Below are 19,736 nucleotides of genomic sequence, written 5' to 3'. Positions count from 1 at the left end.
AAACATTGTCTCACTACTCTCTTCTCCCTCCCGCTTTCTTCCTGTTCTTTCTTCCTTTCCCTGATGTTAGGGTCTTACTACATAGTCCTCATCCAACTTGAATTTGCAGTCCTCCTGTTTTTGCTACCTTGGTGCTGACACTAGGGCATGTGTCGTTCATCTTGTAGTCAGGAGAGGTGGATGTAAATGATTAGAACCTGTCTATAGAAACAGATGAATAGAGACGCTCATTGCCTCCTCTAAGGAAAACTGGTTAGACTTATAACCCAGATTTATCGGTCATCTTTGGAAATTAATATTATGAAAGAGATAGCCATGACTTGTTCCCTAGCTGGCGGCACTGTTTTGGGAGATTGGCGAACTTTAGGAGTGGAGCCTAATGAGAAGTGGCCTTTGAAGTTTATAACCCCTAATTCCAGTGTTTTAAAATTAAACAGTTAGGCCAGGTGTGATGGTTTATGCCTGTAATTTCTGCATTTGGGATGCTGAGGCAGGAGGATCAGGAGTTCAAGGCCATCCTTGGTTACTTACTTGGGCCCCTGTCTTTAAAACAAAAATTTGGGGGGTAGTTTGAGACAGGTTTTCTTTCTCTGTAACTTGCCTGTCCTGGAACTTGCTCTGTAAACCATTCTGACCTTGAACTCTCACAGAGTTCAGCCTGTCTCTGCCTCTTGAGTGCTGGGATTAAAGGCTTGAGCCTCCACCTGACTTGAGTTTGTTCTTAAGGCATCAGAAAAGTCTCTAAGATTCATCAAGACAACAGAGTATGTGAAATTGTCAGTGATACTGATTGAGTATTTATTTCTTGTATTTAAATTTAGAATTGGACTCAGCATAAATATGGGATGCTAACTTTGGAGTTATATGCCAGATTTGTTAGACAACATTTCCAATTATTCGAAATGTTTTGAGTGTTTCATGGTTCTGTTTCCCTCCTTCTTTTGTTACTGTTTTTGTTTTCTTTCTCTCTCTCTTTTTTTCTTCCTTTCTTTTTTTTTTTTTATTGAGACAGGGTTTTTCTGTAGCTTTGGGGCCTGTCTTGGAACTAGCTCTTAGACCAGGCTGGCCTCGAACTCACAGAGATCCACTTGCCTCTGCCACCCGAATGCTTGGATTAAAGGCGTGCGTCACTACCTCCCAGCCGTTTTTGTTTCTTTAAATAAGATCTTATTTAGCCTGGACTGCTGTTCTGTATGTCCAAAGAATGTTTCATAATAACCATGCTTCAGTTTCAGATGAGTGAGTTTATTTACATAGCAAACAAAAGTAAAAGACCAAATAGTAAAGAGCAGATAGCAAAACATGATCAGATCGGATGCCCCCAACATCAAGTAGAGATCTCTAGCTGTGCCTAGCTATTGGCCATTCAGCTTTTTATTAAACCAGTCAGTGACACATCTTCACAGTGTACAAGAAGGTTATTCCACATCATAAATAGATACCTACTTCCCCTTGCCTAAGAGCTGTAGTAGCACATTGAAATAGACTGAGTTATGCTTATTCCCATTATGATCACAAGACAAGTACTGTAGATACAGCTACACAAGAAAGATTATGAGACAGGAATACAGAATTTTGAAGTAAAGTATTCACTACTATTTACTTTCTGACTTCTTAGCCATGAAAATAAAAGTTAAGTTTTCATATTATAAAAAGATTTGGCTTTGTTTTTGAATATGTTTGTTCATAAACTATCTGCAGTAGTGTTTTAAAAGTTGGGTGTTTGGGGCTCAGTGAGATGACTCAGCCTGGTGATCTAAGCCAAGTCCCCAGAACCCATATGGTGGAAGGAGAGTAAAGTCTCCTGCAGGTTGTCCTCTGAGCTTCACATGTGCACAGCACATGCCGCTTATCCCCACAAAATAAACAAATGGAGAAAAATACGTTGGCATGGAGTGGTGACTCAGACGAAACGTAAAGCTAACTCGGGCGGGGGTGCCAGAGTGTTTGATTTCTAGGCCAGCATGACATTGTGAGGAACTCCCCGCAAAAAAACACAAAAGAACAGACTGTGTCAGCTCCTTTGAATCAAACCAGTTTTTAACTTTTTCATTGACACTTAGAGAAATAAGAAGTCATAGGAAATACTGTTTTTCTTCTCGATTTTATATTTTCCTTGATTTTTTTTTTTGAGATTGCAATTTAATGGCAACATTTTTCCCTTTCCTTTCCTCCATCCAAACCTTCCCATAGACCAGCCCCTGCTCTGCTCCAAACCTTCCCATAAACCAGCCCCTGCTCTGCTCCAAACCTTCCCATATACCAGCCCCTGCTCTCCTTCAAATTCTTGGCCTCTTTTTTCATTATTGCTATTACATGCATATGTGTGTGTATGCATATATATTAAATATAGCCTGTTGAGCCCATGTGTCATGTGTGTGTGTTTCCATGAAAGCATATGAACACTAGCGAGTTGACATCTTCAGAAAGGATGATAAAGCAAGACTTGAAAGTTGTTGATTTTCCTGTCCAAGTCTTACAAGGTACTTAAACTAAGAGATTAGCTTGGTAGGTTCATAACTTCATCAGCATTTGACTGAGTTTTTATTAAGTTCATTTTCATAGCATTCACATCTTCACCCCACATCTGACATAGCTATTACTATTTGGTGTTTTTAAGTCTTCATTTACCACAGAATAATGTCAGGTTTCACTAATGGTGAAAATATGTATAAACTAGAACTAATCCATGGAAATGAGAATTTTAAGATTTTTTTTTTGCAATAACTCTACATTGCTTTTATTATCCAAACTGGAACCAAGAATTGTGCTTATGTTTTATAGTGAGCGGACTTTCTATTATATAGTCTATGTCAATTAGGAAAAGTTGTGGTGGCGTAAACAGTAGTTGAATTAGCCGGTGGTAGTGGTGCATGCCTTTAATCCTGGCACTGGGGGGGNGGGGGGAGGCGGGACAGGCAGATCATTGTGAGTTCGAGGCCAGTCTGGTCTATAGAACGAGTTTTAGGACAGCCAGAGCTACACAGAGAAACTCTATCTCAAACAAACAAACTAACAAAAAACAAAACAAAAAAGAAAAAGAAAGAAAGGAAAAAAAGGTAGACAGTAATATACTTAGCATGTCTTAGCATGTATGAGGCTCTGGGTTTGCTCTCTAGAATCACAAAAAAAAAACAAGAATAGACACAGAAAAAGGAAAATAGTACAAGTTTTAGCATATCAATAAATGCTGGAAATGTGAAGAATGTAATGGAATCATGTAATTTACAGTTATTAATATATATTTTATTTGCACATGTACTAGAATGTGTTTTTGGAAGTGTCTCATACTGCAATTGCCAGGATCCAAGGAGATCCTCAGGCTACTTGGATTTGATTTGGTTTTGGTGGAATTGCTGTTTTATTTCCCTTTTTTCCCCTTTTTTTCTTTTTTTGAGATTGTGTTTCCCTGTGTAGCCAGCGTGGCCTCAGAGTTGCAATAATCTCTCTGCCTTGGCCTCTTGAGTGCTAAAATTATGTGTGTGTGCCACCATCCTGCTTTTGTTTTAAAGTTATGGAAATGACTAGTGATAATTGACCAGTTACTTAAAAATATCAAGTATAGGGCTGGAGAGATGACTCAGCGGTTGAGAGCACTGGCTGCTCTTCCAGAGGTCCTCAGTTCATTTCCCAGCAACCACATGGTGGCTCATAACCATTTATAATGAGAGCTGGTGCCCTCTTCTTGTATGCAGGCATGTGCGCAGGTGTACATTATTAATAAATCTTTTTTAAAAAATAAAGCCTGTGTTTCCTAAGTTCTTTTCTCTGAAATATGGAAACTACATCTTTTTGTTCCTTTCAGTTGAAGAGCTGAGAGGAAGGATATTGGTAGTTTTAAAGATGCTAGCAAGAATGTTTATTTTCTAAGAAGAAACAAGTAGAATTATTTTCTCATTGTTTTTCATAAGGAAGTCACCTTGTAACATACTACAGAATTCATCTTGAGTAGCTCAGGATTTTAATGTAGTTTTGAATATTTTGAACATTTGGTTATGTATTTCTTTCTTTTGAAATTTATTATCCCCATTTTGATCTGTAAAAAAAATTGTGTTCTCTTTTAATCTTCAGATTTTGTATTTAAAAACAAAATTAGAGAACATGTTATTGATTATCATCTTTAATTATTGTCTTTATCTTCCTCTATCTCAGTGTAGATTTTAACCCTGCCCCAGGGAAGTGATTCCCCTCACTCTCAGCTAAGAGCACAGTCAGAGTACAGTTTTTACACCCATAGGCCTTGGTTGACATAACGTGGAGTGTTAATAACTTTCTTTGTAGGTAAGACACAATTTCATACAAATGAAGAGTGAAGGCATTCTGTTTCTCTAAGAGTTTGATCCTATTTTGTTTGCTCTTGTGGGTTGAAATCATATATTTACAAATGTACGTTTGCATAGTGCAATAATCACATAAAGAGATTGTAATTTAAGGTAGTCATAAATTGGTAAAAGAAAAAAGTGTTTGTCTTTTACAGTCACAAATCAGTTTTATGGTCACATAGTTTATGCTCTTCTGTGTTGAGCAAAATGAGCCTGGGGAGGGTTGTAGCCATGAGCTTTCATTTCTGCATCTTGTAATTCTGCAGGGCTAGTTGTCTGTGTCATATAGTTGGAACAGAGTCTTGAGAGACTGTAAGAGTCACGTGTGCATTGAGCACCTAACTTTGTTTCCCTTTTGATATTTGAAGAGCAGAGGATGGGGGGCTGGAGAGATGGCTCAAGAGGTTAAGAGCATTGCTTGCTCTTCCAAAGGTCCTGAGTTCAATTCCCAGCAACCACATGGTGGCTCACAACCATCTGTAATGAGGTCTGGTACCCTCTTCTAGCCTGCAGACACACACACAGACAGAATATTGCATAAATAAATAAATAAATAAATAAATAAATAAATAAATAAATATAAAAAAAAAAGAAGAGCAGAGGAAGGAGCAGAGCTGTTGTCACCTAATGGTTAAGGTTTTTCAGCTGCTTGCATTGCTTGCACTCGTTTTCCGTTCTTAAGTATCGCTCTAAAAGGTGTACTATATTGTACCAAAAGAGAGCCACACAGGCTGACTGGGCAGCAGAAACGAAGGCTTTGGTGTCCCTGTTTCTGTTGTTCGTTTCATTATCTCTGCAGCAAGAGTCTGAACTTTAAACTTTGTGTTAAGGTGGGTTTGATGGTTGGTAGAAGTTACACAGGAGTGTTTATCAGAAAAGAGCTATCCTCAGTTAAGTAGGAATGGAGTATTTCTTTTTATAATGTATCTCCTGTTAGCAGGTCAAAGAAAGGTTTAAAAATTGAAATTAGGACCAGAGGAACAGGGTTTGAAAAATATTTATTTAAATAATTACCTAGTATATTTGGTGGATGCTCATTATTTCAGATTAAACTGAATCTTAGCTTTACATAATTATTTTTCCTTAATTCTCATACTTAAGGTTTCACTTTACCTGTTTATTCGCCTTATCGAGATCCAGAAGCATTACATTTTCATTTAAATTGATTACATATAGACAGATAGTTGATTGTGATGTATTTAATTGATTTTCCAGTTTGTCCTATTTAAAGCGATTCTGTGTGTCTGTGTTAACAGTTATGTAAATGTTCCACATTAAAGCAGGTTAGATGTTATCTTAACTTACTGACCTTCTAGGCCAGTCTCTATCATTTTAAACGTAACCCTAATCCTTAAAAAAATTGTTTTATTATCTGCACATGGCTGTCATTGTAAAGTGTTTAAGGCATTAGGCACTATAGTAACCGTGGAAGTGGCTCCACGTGTCGGCTTTTGCAGAGCTTTACAGAAGTTATTGCGCACAGCTCTCGTGACTTGGAACAGCATGTCAGTTTTGAGAAGCCACGTGCAAGTTTGAGATTTTGAGATTGGAACTAACGTAGAAAGCTTGAGTAGCAAAGTATTAAAAAGTTATTCTCTGATGGCCTTGATGATAATACTTTATGAATATATAAAGCTTTGCATTCCTCTCTTTTTACAGTTTGTGAAGACTGCGGGAGACCTGCAATCCAGTCACATTAAGTGTGTAAAGAGATAGTGGTCCTCATGGAAGAAGAGCAAGACCTACCAGAGCAACCGGTGAGTGTTCCCTTCAAGTTCAAGTTGATTGTAGAACAGCTAAGCTGAAGAGGTTTTGAGTAGTATTCAGTTATACTTACAGAATCCAAATTAGAGAATAAGAATGAAGAACAGGATCCTTAGTGATTTCCCTCGGAGAAAGCAATGTTGTATGTTCTTTGTTTTGCTTTTGAGATGGACTTGCTATATGCAGTCTCTGGCAGTCTCAAACATGTGATCCTCTTACCCCAACTTCCCAGATCAGGATCACAGATGTGCACCGCCTTACCCGGCATGTTGCATGTTTTTAAAATTAAACTGGGCTAACTTACTGCTGGGAAATCTGTGCTGCACACTCAGTAGTGAGTGTTGCCCTTTCTTTGTGTATTGAGAGTTGCACACTTACGGTTACTCTGCCATTGTTTTAGCCCTCTCAGTTAAAGTAACTGTAAAAGTTAGGGAGACATAAGTAATTAATAGAAATACTGTAATTTTTAAATGTGATCCCTGCTCTTGGTGAGTTATTACTAACCAGGGGTATAATAGGGTTAAAATCATCGTGAGCAGTATATATAGGATGTGCACTGTTGACACAAACAACTGAGTTATAGACATTAAATGTACCAAGGAAAATTGTATCATTGAGTGTTAATGTAGTAAGAGAAAAGTCTACTCATAAATTCAGAAAGACTTACATGAATGTTGACAGACTGTTGAAATAGAATCCTTAGTTACTCCCTACATAATTAAAGTAATAAGAACTGTGAGACTGACATAGCTTCTACTCTGCTTCCCTCCCTTGTCATTCTGTTCAGTTTCTAGAACATGTATGCAAAGCAAATTGTTAGTGGAAGGGAAGAAACTGAAGCACTTTAAAGCCAGAATTCCTGTCCTATGGTTATTGTTATGGAAAGTCTCTCTCCCTTTTTCCCTCCTTCCCTTCCTTTCTTCCTTTCTTTTCTTGGTTGAGACAGGGTTTCTCTGTGTATCCTTGGCTGTTCTGCATACCTTTAATCCCAGCACTCAGGAGGCAGAGGCAGGCGGATCTCTGTGAGTTCGAGGACAGCCTGGTCTACAAGAGCTAGTTCCAGGACAGGCTCCAAAGCTACAGAGAAACCCTGTCTCAAAAAACCAAACCAAACCAAACCAAACAAAACAAAAAACAAAAAAAACAAACAAAGAACAGAGGAAGAGTACGTGATTTTCAGGAGAAGAGCTGTGGGGCAGGTTGTAGTAGAGATCCCTTTGATAGAACAAGTGGCTCTGCCACAGACCACTAAGATGACTGACTCCATCCTGTATTTCACTCTTTTCCGTGAGGGGGAGTAGTCTATAGACTAAAGGACAGCCTCTCTGAATTGGTTGTTCTTTTGGTTTTGAAGGCAGTGTCTCTAAGAAGCCCAGACTGGTCTTGACTTCTCTGTATAGCCCAAACTGGCCTATAACTCATGAGCCCACTGCCTCAAGCCTCTGGGGTGCTGAGATCTTAGGGAATGCACCACCATACCCATCTTATGATATTTTAAATGAATTCTGATCTTCCTGACTCTGAAGTTTTTCCTCATAAGCCCACTTTGTTTCTTTGAGACAAAATCTGTTTGTGGTCCAGGCTGTCCTTGAACTGCAGGCAAGTCTGAGTGCTGGGAGCGCAGTCATGTGGTACTATAAGCAGCTGTTCAGTGTACCCCAGACTTAGAAACACAACTGTCTGACCAATGTTTATCTCTGGGAAAAACATAACAAAAACCAGTGAATGAGTGACATGTTTGAAACAGCTGCAAAGAAGCGTGCTGCCAACGCCTTGTTACTGTTTTCTTGAGAGTGATGGCAGGGAGGCATGAAGGAAAAGGGGTCAGAAACTACATACTGTGCTGATTAATGTCGATTCAGTAACAGCATCCTAAAACTGAACGGACCTTAGAAAAGAATATGACATTTGGTAGTAATATTGACAGTTCCAAGTTTTAGGATATGAATGGCTCAAGTGACTTTATGATACTAAAAAACAGAAAAAGTCTTCTAAGTATCCCAGAATAATGACATTATTTCTTCAGCACTGCTCACTCTGTAAATTGCAGTGAGCGCCCCCCTTCTTTTTCTTTTTGTGGGAGTCGTGATGGTTGTCTATTACTTGTTTTGCTCTTATTTCTCTTGTCTGCAGTACTAAATGTTGAATGAGAGTCCTGTTGGCGCTAAGTGAGCACTTTATCTCCAGGCTAGCCTTGGGTATTTCCTGTTGTTTCGTTACTCTTTGTTTTCTGCTCTTCAAGTAGAGTCTGACATTATCAGCGAGAGGGTCCTTCATCTGAAGACAGGACTGCTGCATCCTGTAAGGCTGCACATGATAGCACCCAAAGCTGTTTGTAATCTGATGATTTCTCCTCACTGTTAGCTAAGTGTGGCCTGGTAGTAGTATTTTCTAGATGTGCCTTTTTTCCAAAAAATAAGCGGCTCTACCATTTTATTTTCTGTTTTTACCATGTCACACTGTGACTAAAGAATGTTGGTTTGCTCTCCCCCACCAAAAAAAAAAAAAAGCAGTGGTGGTGCACGCCTTTAATCTCAGCACTCGGGAGGCAGAAGCAGGCAGATCTCTGAGTTTGAGGTTAGCCTGGTCTACAAAGTGAGTTCCAGGACAGCCAGTACTGTTAAACAGAGAAATCCTGTCTCGAAAAACCAGGAAAAAAAAAAGAATGGTGGCTATATGTCCCCATGTGTTTAAGGGACACTATAAATAGATGGAATCAGTCTCCTTCATTTGTTACCAGATTTTCAGTAGGTAAAAAAAAACATAGGAATAAGTGTATATTGTGTATACACGTTATAATGGAGTGGGCAGTATAGGGAGTTGTCCTAAACAGGCACAGTCCAGTTGTGGCCTTTAGTTTATTCTGAAATTTATTTTTAGGACACTCCTTTCCATTTGTGTAGTCTCCTATGTTTTCTACATTTGATGTTGTTTCCTTCCTTTCCATTTTCTCTGTTTTCTCAGGCGGTCTCTTAAGATTCAGTGCAGATTCTAGTATCTTGCAGGTGCTTGAAGGCTCGTTATTCTCAGGGTAGGCTCAGAGCTCCCTGGGCTGATTTCTAAGGATGGACCTGTGTGAGCAGACTACTGTTCACTGACGCTTCACTATGTTCTTGGCTCCTCCTGGGCTACTCCTAGTGCAGTGAATTCTGAGTGTTTGAATTTCATGTTCTTTATTATCATTGAACCCTTTTTATGACTTTTTGTTCATATCAGTTCCCCTTCCCCACTCCCAGATACATGTTCCTCTGTAACTACTGAATTCAATTTATCAGGTTTCAGCTTCTATTGTTATTTATTTTTTTAAAAAGACAGGCTGTTTATAGCCCTGACTGGCCTGAAACTCACTCTGTAGACCAAGCTGACTTTGAACTCACATCCACTTGCCTCTGTCCCTCCACAGTGCTAAGACTAAAGGTATGAACCATCACACTGGGGTTCTCAATTGAATTAAAAATGATAGAATATTTTTTTGTATGTGTTTTGTCAGAGTCTGCATTTCATCCTGGGGTTCTTTAGCCTCTTGGTTGGCTTATTGTAGGTAATTACTATTGTGTAAGAGCTTCACATATTCGCATAATAACATTTATTCTAGGTCTAATCAAAACAAAATGAAGCAAATATTGGTTGATATATAGTCAACTTTCCCTACCAGTTGTCCATATTTGTGAACTAAACCAAGGGTAAATAAAGGTAAACACAATGTGTGAAACTATTTTTTTAGTACACTTATTATGTAAACATTCTCATTTCCTAAGTAATACAGTACAACTATCCACACAGTATTTACACTGTATTAGATAGCATAAGTATAGTGTAAAGTCCATGAGAACTATGCTTGTAATATAACTGCCATGGACATCTACAGATTTTGGTATCAGTGAGGGTTCCTGGAGCCAGCTCCTGTGATGCAGAGAGACATTTGTGTGTTTGAACAGCTAGGGTTTCAGATCAAATTACTGCACTGATTTCTGTGTATGCTGATGTTTACAGGTGAAGAAAGCCAAGATGCAGGAGCCAGGAGAACAAACTTTAAGGTATTTATAAAATTGGGCTTCTTTGAAATAACCTGTCTTACTTTTTACTCTGTGCCAATTAGCATAGGGCCTGCTTTGTGTTTTCACTGTCACCTTTCATTGTGAAATTATTTGCTTTCAATTAAATATTCTCTCCAAAATAGGATTCATAAAACACCCAAACTAGATACTCGTTTGGACAGCATAGCAAGACCCGGTCTCGGCAAAAAACTACTTTTCCGAAATAGCTATCCTCTAGCACTTATCTAAATTTTTGTAGTTAGGCCTTCATTACTTATTAAACAGTATGTACTGAGTTCATTTTATATATATCAAGCTTTTGTGGAGAAACTCATAAATGAAAAATGATATATTCTTCAGGCAAATGTACAGTATAAAGAAGGAGAGACCAAAATAAAGGAAATACAAAGAATTTTGCATTAATTATCAATTGAGTATGTAATACCCTAGACATTGGTTCCACTTCTGTAGAAAGGAGGTGTCTTCTTAGCATCTCATGTTCTGCCTACAGTGCCGTCACGGTTGTCATTTTTCCAGAGCGTTACCTCCTGTTGGTTGTCCACTCATCATCTGAGCTGGTGTCTGCAGCATTTCCAGCACATGGATTTCAAGAACGCTGTTTTTACCACCACATAGGTCACCCAGATCTTTACCCTACAACTGCCATGGATCTCATTCTTACACTTTACATTTCTAAATTTTCTTTATTACTCACTTGCCTTTCTCTCAAAACAGGCTTCAGTTTCTTTCTTATGCTAGTTAAGTTCTGATATCTACTTCTGTAGGGTGTGGTGGCTCATGCCTTTGATCCCAGCACTTGGGAGGCAGAAGCAGGCAGATCTCTAAGTTTGAGGCTAGCCTAGTCTACAGAGCAAGTTCCAGGACAGCTAAGACTACACAGAGAAACCCTGTCTAGAAAAAAGCCAAAGGAAAAAAAGGGGAGGAGCGTTGCCAGAGAAATGAAATGACTCAGGGGTTAGGAGCACTGGGTGCACTTCCAGAGGACATGGGTTCAATTCCCAGCATCCACATGGCAGCTCACAACTGTCTGTAACTCCAATTTCAGGAGATCTGACACCTTCACACCAGTGTACATAAAATAAAGTTTAATTTTTTAAAATATTTATTTATTTATTATGTATACAATATTCTGTCTGTGTGTATGTCTGCAGACCAGAAGAGGGCAACAGACCTTATTACAGATGGTTGTGAGCCACCATGTGGTTGCTGGGAATTGAACTCAGGACCTTTGGAAGAGCAGGCAATGCTCTTAACCACTGAGCCATCTCTCCAGCCCATAAAGTTTAATTTTTAAAAAATTCTGTTAAAAACAATCTACTACAGTTGCCTGTCCCTTGAAAATGTTAGCTTTCTCCACTCTTCCTATGTTATACTTCCCAAGCAAAATTACATCCTTGCTTGAACCCAACTGTCCACCTAATCTGTCATATTCCTGATCTGCACACCAGTAATACCAGAACTTTGCTTAAACCCAGATCACTCATCTATTCCCTGTCACCGTAACACTGTAATAGAACAGCCCAAAACTATGCTGACTCATCTTAGTTTCTGTTCATGGTTATGTCTCAAATAGACACACAGTCTTCTCCGTGCAGCTGATTTCCCAGTGCCGAAAATCATCTTAGGAGTTCTCCCTTTCATCTCTGCCTCCTGTCTTCTCCCTTTCTCTTTCCTTCCCACAATTTTCATTCACTCAGCTGGGGAATTTGCTACCTAATTGAAGGACAAACTAGAGACATTAAAAAAAAAAATAGCATCTTGCTTCTCAGCAGATCTATTGTGAATACTTTCTGCTTCCTTTGCCTGGGAAGTCAGTTCTTCTGCTGTGCTACTGCCAACTCTGTTTTTTCATGTAGTTCTTTTTCCTTTGGAAAGTTTTAAATCTATGCCTAAATATCCTTAGCATAAAATTTACATTTACCCCTCTTTCTTTGACAAAGTCATATTGTGTAGGCCTTTAACGTGTGACCCTTAGCTTCCTAAGTACTGAGATTTAAAGACTTAAGCCACCATGCCCAGCTGTAGACATTCCCCTCCATCCCTCACACTAGGGATTGAATCCAGGGCCTTTTGTGTGCTAGGAAAAGCTCTGTCACTGAGCTACATCCCACAGCCCTAAAAGCATTTTTAAAAGTATGAGTTAGTATCGCTGTGTACATGAACTTGTCTTGACCACTGACACCAGCCATCTCTGTAATTTTTGTTCCCACGTTTAGACTTCATACCTGTTAAACAAAGCTTCCCTTTGCCCCAATCTGCTTGGCCCTAGCATCTTCCATTCCACTTTCTGTTATTGTGAGATAAGTTTGTGGGATTGACTATTCTAAAAACTTAAAGGACTATAAGATAATGCATATAGTCTTTTTGTAGCTTTGTAATAATGTCTTCAAAGTGCCTCTCCATAGCATGTGTATATTTGTCTGTCCTGGAACTCACTCTGTAGCCCAGCCTGGCCTTGAATTCAGATTCATCTGCTTCTGCCTCCTGAGTGCTGGGATTAAAGATGTGGGCCACCACCCCCTACTTAATTTTCTTCCTTTTAAAAATGAGTAATACTTCTATTTTTTCCTTCTTTTCCTGTCAGTTATTGATAATTGACAAGAGTTTTGTTGAATGAGAATATATTTGAGCTGTTTAGTTTATGTTTGACTTTTTTTTTCTCATTTTATTTATTTATTTGGTTTTTCAAGACAGGTTTCTCATTGTAGCCGTGGTTGTCCTGGAACTTGCACTGTAGACAGGCTGGCCTCAAACTCACAGAGATCTGCCTGCCTCTTCCTTCTGAGAGCTGGGATTAAAGGTGTGTGCCATCACACCTGACAATCATTTTTATTTTTTAAGCAGCTTTTTTGTTAAGCAAAATTTTACATTCATATGTTCTAAAAGTAATGTGTCAGGCAGTACGAAGTTTCTCTAGGGACAATTTTAAACATTTAACAAAGTGCTAGAGTTAATTCACTATCTTGATAGTGTGTTTCTAATCTGTGCACGTTCACTTTAATATGTAGGGGATTTTGCTATAATAAAATTCTATAGAATTATACTAGAATCAGAGACCTTTTAAAACTGGTGTGCCCAGTGTGTATGAGGACATACCACTTTTAAGATTCAGGTCTTAAAAATAATATTCAGCAGTAAATATAACTTTGTAACTCAGAGTTATTCAATTAAACAGAAAAGAAACTATCGTTGCAGTGGAAGTGTGAAATTCTGGTCACTTTCGTGTTCTTCCTGTATGAATTCTATTTAAGGTTTTGAGGTGAGACTCAGAAGTCCTTAGCTTTTATGTAAAACTCAGGGCATTATGATTTAGCATGTTGGTTTGTACCAATATAACTAGTTCATGCCATTTATTTCCTTTTCCATTTAATTTCCATAGTTATAACTTGGGGAGTGCATTTCTGTTCCAAAAGTATAATCATTTGAGCAGAGATAAAATTGAACTTTGCTTGAGATTTAGTTTTAAAAATTAAATTTCCAGGTTGAGAAGACAGCTAAGCCATCTGCCGCTCTTGCAGAGGAACAGGATTTTGTCCTTAGCACCAGTATGGTGACTTTATTACTCCGGTTCCAAAGGCTCCAATGCCCTCTTATGGCTCCATAGGTACCAGGCACACACATAGTCCACATACATGCATGCTGGCAAAACTTTCATATACATTAAAAGAAAGTTTTTTGTTTTTGTTTTTTCTCAACTAAATGTAGGCATGGTGGTGTACACCTCTAAACCCAGCACTTGGGAGGCAAAGGCAGGTTGATATCTAAGTTTGAGTCTAGTCTAGTCATTATATCGAGTTTCAGGCCAGCCAGGGATACATAATGAGATCCTGCCTCTGAATGAATGAATGAATGAATGAATGAATGAATGAATGAATGAATGAATGAATGAGTGAATGAATGAGTGAATGAATGAATAAATCTGAGGAAAGTTAATTTAACATTCAAAATATACCAGAAGAAAATTTCCTTATATTTGGATATATATATATACATATCCAAATATATATATTATCCATATATAAATTTGGATATGGTTAGCTTCAGAGGTCATATGAGAGCTTTAAACGTTGCTGTGTAGGAACTACTTTTACCTCCGCTCAGGCATATCCTCAGATATCGAGCCTCTGGCACTGTAGCCTTTACCGGTCCCCAGGGGAGAAAGAGTAAAGCGGGTTTCTCTCAGGCACAAATGTGGGAAGGGTGCATGAACTGCAACCAAGAAATAGAACAGCACGGTTAGTGCTCATATTATGTCTGGACTTAGCTACTTTTTTGTACTGCCATTGTCCTTATAACCCAGAGAGGTGGGTTCTGTTTGTATCCTTACTGACAAGTAAAGCAAAGCCTAGAGAATTTGGTGACTTGTCCAAACTACACAGCTAGTTGTTACTGGAGAAGTAGATCATGAACTCGGCATTCAAGCTCTGGAGCTTACACGTGGTAATAAAGTTAGCTAGTTTTCTGATAGGTCTCACTCTGTTGTGCAGACTTGCTTTAACTGGCCTCACTCACCACAAACCCTTGGCTCAGCAGCCCAAGTGCTAGAGTTAGGAGTGAGTCAGCACATGAAGTTAGAAGCTGTACTCTAACCACTGTGCTGCTGTAGTAGGAAGTGATGGAAACTGGGGACTTACAGGGAAAGCAGAGGAGGAAAATGTTATCAGGGACTCAACTTGGAGTCATCTCCTTTCCAGAATTTTGGTGGCATTTTTGTAACATTGTAGTTTCTAATGTAATGACTTTAATCCTCCTCATTTATATGACTTTACCTATTAGAATTTCTCTTAGCTTTCTTAAGGTTAATTAATAAAAAGCTATAGTGCTTGCTTAACACATTTGAGGACCTGGGTTTAGTCACTGATGCTACAGATAGTAGACAGATAGTAGACAGACTGACAAACAGATAGACAGATTGAGCTAGTGTCCTGGGTATTAACTTTGTTGGTATTAACTTTGTCTCTTTGTCTTGGGGACTCTTGTGGCTCACGTGTTAGGAGATGGCCTTGAACTCCTAATCTTTCTGCTTTAATCCCTAGTGCTGGGATTATGGGTTTACTACAACACACTTAATTTTTCTTAATAAAAGATAACAAGTTTTAAGGCTCAGAACTCCTCCTTGGGAACAAACATATTTAATCTTTAAAAACTTCTTCAAATTAAGATTTGTAGCTGATGGTGACCACTCTCTCTAATTAGAATCTCCCTACTTTGTTGTATTTCTAACCAGAGTAACATACACAGAATGGTGTGGGAAGAAAGTATACATTTCGAATGTTTTCATCACAAAGTATAAGCATGTGAGGTGGTGTTTGTTAACTAGCTTGGTTTGCTATTTCATAGTATAAACACACCAATATATTAACATTACAGTCCACCTAGATACAATGTATATAATGTTTTTAAAGTAACAGCACTGTGTTAGATATTCAGGGTTACTTTAACAAATGATCTTAGAGAAAAATATTGGACTTGTTTGTGACTTAATGGGCTTCAAAGTGATGTAAATTTCAAGTGGTCCAGGGATATGAAAAAGAACAGTCAGATATGGAAGGTACTGGCCCTGACCCTCTTGCTTTTAGCTTAGTTGCTAAAAACCAAGACTAGGGAGATCATCTAGATTTACTTCTTACTGGAATAGCCTAGGAGGAGATGGGTTTGAGCTTATCCTTTTCAGCCTTGCAGCACCTCATTCAGGGGCTAATATGTTTGTTTTGGTTCTCCTAGTCAAGTAAACAACCCGGATGTCAGTGATCAGAAGCCTGAGACATCCAGCCTTGCGTCAAATCTTAACATGTCAGAGGAAAGTAAGTACCATGTGATATGCACAGTGGATGTGGTATTCCTGTAACCGAGGGGTGTTCTTCTTGTAAAATGGGGTTTTACTGAGTGTCTGGGTTGTCCAGAATGTTTAGAAGGCTCTTCTCACCATGTTCATACATGTACTCCTATAAGCATCATTGACATACCAGCTGAGGACAAATCTCAAGGAATCTGCTCATCCAAGGAGTCATACTCAGTGACTTTTTTTTTTTTTGCTTGGAGGTTGAATTTATAAAAGTAGTAGCATTTTATTAAAATTTAAAATACTTGTGAGCTAATGCCTAGCTGATCCTAAAAGAGGATTTAAGCAAAAACAACATAAAGCCAAGTAATCCTACCTATCAATCAAATGTTCCTCCTAAACCCTCACTCTAATGCAACTCACCTCTCCCTCTTCTGTGTAAGTGTGTACAAATAGCTAAGCATTGTTGGCTGGAATTACTGTCGTCATAACCACAGGCCTCGGGTGATTACTCAGCCTTCATTTCTCTGCTGAGCCTTTCATTTTAATTACACCACCTCTTCTCTCAGAACATCAAGATTCACTCTCACTTCCCTCATGGCTTAGCTCTTCTCAAATAAAAGCCCCACACGAGGAGTTCCTTAGTCACTACCCTATCTGTTTGTGATGCTGTCTTGTTTCAGAAGAGTGTTCTTGCTCTCGTCAAATCTAAGTCCTGGTCTTTGCATCCTCTCCCCTCTAGCTTCCCCAGGACTCTGTGATGCTCCTCTCCCCTCCACTTCTGCACCGCCACATTCTTTCTCCTAACTCTTCTGGCCATAAAAAGGTGTGCTCTGGTGTCTGCCGTCTTTAGAAGGCAACACAAACTCTTTGCATCTTTTGTGAGCTACAGATTTTTTTTGTGTTTCCTGACATATCAGAACCTCTGAAAGAAACTGCCTTTGCTTGCTTCCCCCGCACCCATCCACTCTTCAGCCGGTTGACTTAGCTTCTGTTGTCTCTCTTCCCATGAAACTGCTTGGCGAGTCCCTCGGTTGCTGTCTTGGTGCCAGTTCTAGTGGACATTTCTCCTCCCAGTCTCTCTCTCAGCAATGCTTCCTCACGTTTTGTCCCCGATGAACCCTTCTTTTCTAGCTGTTTCATGTTAGGAGGCCTCAGGTTTGGGTTCTAGGCTACCGTCCTCATTGGGGATCCTCCCATCCATCACATTACTTTAAATGTCATACGTTGTTAACAAACTCCAATTAACTAGTCCTGGCTGGCCTGGAACTCATTAGAAGTAGACCAGGCTGTCCTTGAACTCACAGAGATGCACTTGTCTCTGCCTCCTTAGTTCTGGGATTAAAAGCATGGACCATCATGCCCAGCCAAATCCCACATTTTTTTTCCCAGACTAATTTCTTCTCTCCCAAACATCCCCTTTTTAGGAAGTTGTACTGTCCCACTATCTGTTCAAATGACAAACCTGGACGTCACCTTGCGCTTCCCTGTCTTCCTTATTCCATAGTCGAGCTGATTCAAGTGATGTGTTAGTTACACCTTCCCTCTGGTTCATCCTCACTGTTGTTACTGCCCTCTGCGACAATAGGCTACCTTTTAAATCCCCTATTGTATAGTAACAGATTATGCCCTGGTGTAAGCATCAAGAGTGTAAAGATGACAAAGAAGAAGCATCATTTGATTTCTTAGATATGGGTATGGCTTTCGAAGTCTGTCAACGAGCATGGCTGAGAGCCTAGGGAAATTTGCTTCATAGACAGTTTCGTGATGGGAAAGTGGGGATTAGATGGGTTATCTTCAGATCTTTTCTGTGTCTATCTATCCACCTCCATCCTATCTTGCTTCTTTTACTGCCTCTTAAACTCTGTAGGCAGGTCTGTAAACAGAAATGAGGTGTTTTCTGCTACATAGTCTTTGGACCTTTTTGGCATCCAGTCTCTGTTACTCACTTTGAAGGACTATACAGTAAGATGTTTTCCACTTGATTTTTAAAATGTTCTAACTTGTTTTTACCTGATAATATCTTTCTTTCAGTTATGACATGCACCGATTACATCCCTCGCTCATCCAATGATTATACCTCACAAATGTATTCTGCAAAGTAAGTTGAATAATTATTTCCAAACTTTTCTCTAAGTTCATTGCAAAATTTAATATTTAACTATTTTCACCTCCCTTGTTTTATGTCCTTACTCCAGTTTTTATCACATCTAAATAAAATCTGTCATCCTTTTAAAAACCAGATGGTTGCTGGAATAGAAGACTGATCAGAAAGCATGTTAGCGAGCTGACCATTTCCTTTCTGTACATTGACATACGGAGCAGGAAAAGCAGCTTAAGGTGGCTCCAGATTGGCAACTACAGACAGTTGAGCTTGAAATGAGACAAATGTTATGGGTTAAAGTTACAGAGAGGTACATTTTAGGCCTTCACAGCATACGGTCAGTGTTTAAGACCAACCAGGTTAGTCATCTTTAAGGTGGGTAGGGTGCAGAACAATATGTATCAAGTTGTAGTTGTGTATTAATGAAGAATGAACCTACCCATAGAAAGACTCAGACAGCTGCTAAGCCAGCATGTTCTTGTTGGTTTTGTGAGCAACTGCACGATTCATGAAGAAATTGGTAACAAAGGTGAGGCTGTTACAAGAAGGAAACTGTCATTTTTCCTTATTGTACCATTTACTTAAACCTTTAGTTAAAAAAATGAACTAATTAAAATTTTCCATATTCTGATGTTAATATTAATGTGTTTTCTTCTGCGGCATGGCTGACACTGTCTTGAAACATCACAGGGAGACTTTAGCATGCCATAGGCATTCTGCAAATGGACGAGGTCTCGTGCATAGCTAGCCTGGGATGAATTCAGCCTGCAGGCCAGATTGCGCACACCTAGATTAGATACTAAATGTGAAACAGGTCAACTCAGCAAGCTTTCTGGTATCCAAGTTGTGCCGTATTATAGTCTGGAAGACTAACAAGTGAGATCATGTATCGTTTCTGAGCTATCCTGACTGTCCTGGTGGTGTTATCCTTAAAGATATGGGAGAAGAGACTATGGGCTTTACAATACCTGGAAATCGACTGTTTTCAGACACTGCTATTTCAAAGCATTCTCATGTGACTTGAGTGGCAACTCTTGTCTAATCTGCTTCCCAGGCTGATGCAAGTCTCCAAGACTGTTGAAACATGAGTGTAATGCACACACCACAGTCAGCCCTGATGTGTGCATAGCTGCTACATTCAGGTTCTTTATTTGGGTCTTCCTTTCCCTTCATTCTCACCTCCTCACCACTTACGGGACCATTGCATTCAAGTCCTCGTTTAACTTGACCTTCATTCCATTTTTATGCCCTTTTAATCCATTTTAGAAAGCAATGTGACATTAATCTTTATTTAAAAAACAAAAGAGAACAAAGCAGAAAACCAGCTCTGCTCTTGCCATTCTTCATTCGGCGAGCACGGGCCTTCCTGTTTTGTATTTGTCTGAACTCTAGACTGGTACTGGGGCCGTGCTCCTTTCCTTTCTGAATGCACCCCCTTAAGATTAGTATAAGGCTCCCGCTTAGATAGGAAGTCCTTGCTCTCCTTTCTGTGTGTCTCTCGTTTGTGTACAGCGTACCTGCTTGGCTCATGTGCTGCTTCTTTCTAGTCTTTGTTTATTTTTTATTTATTTATTTATTAAAGATTTCTGTCTCTTCCCCACCACCACCTCCCCTTTCCCTCCCCCTCCCCCAATCAAGTCCCCCTCCCTTGTCAGCCCAAAGAGCAGGGAACCCTGATTGCTCTAGTCTTTGTTTATTATCTGCTT

The 19,736-nt window shown here is 39.3% G+C and overlaps 1 protein-coding gene across 2 annotated transcripts in view; it reads left to right on the top strand.

Moving 5' to 3' along the window:
* Nucleotides 1-19,736, top strand: part of Eya3 (EYA transcriptional coactivator and phosphatase 3) — an 80,676-nt gene that overhangs the window by 11,301 nt on the left and 49,639 nt on the right. For both annotated transcript variants that reach the window (XM_050150336.1, XM_050150337.1), the window contains exons 2-5: nt 5,982-6,079; nt 10,080-10,123; nt 15,869-15,948; nt 17,961-18,027. In XM_050150336.1, the coding sequence (XP_050006293.1) occupies nt 6,047-6,079; nt 10,080-10,123; nt 15,869-15,948; nt 17,961-18,027 (224 nt within the window). In that variant the 5' untranslated portion in view covers nt 5,982-6,046. The remainder of the gene's footprint in view (nt 1-5,981; nt 6,080-10,079; nt 10,124-15,868; nt 15,949-17,960; nt 18,028-19,736) is intronic.

Source organism: Alexandromys fortis, unplaced genomic scaffold (assembly GCF_014885135.2).
Source record: "Alexandromys fortis isolate MF-2015 unplaced genomic scaffold, M_Fortis_MF-2015_v1.1 scaffold_26, whole genome shotgun sequence".
NCBI lineage: Eukaryota > Metazoa > Chordata > Mammalia > Rodentia > Cricetidae > Alexandromys > Alexandromys fortis.
The sequence above is the reverse complement of the archived record's forward strand: the minus strand, read 5'-3'. Positions and strand labels throughout refer to the sequence as shown.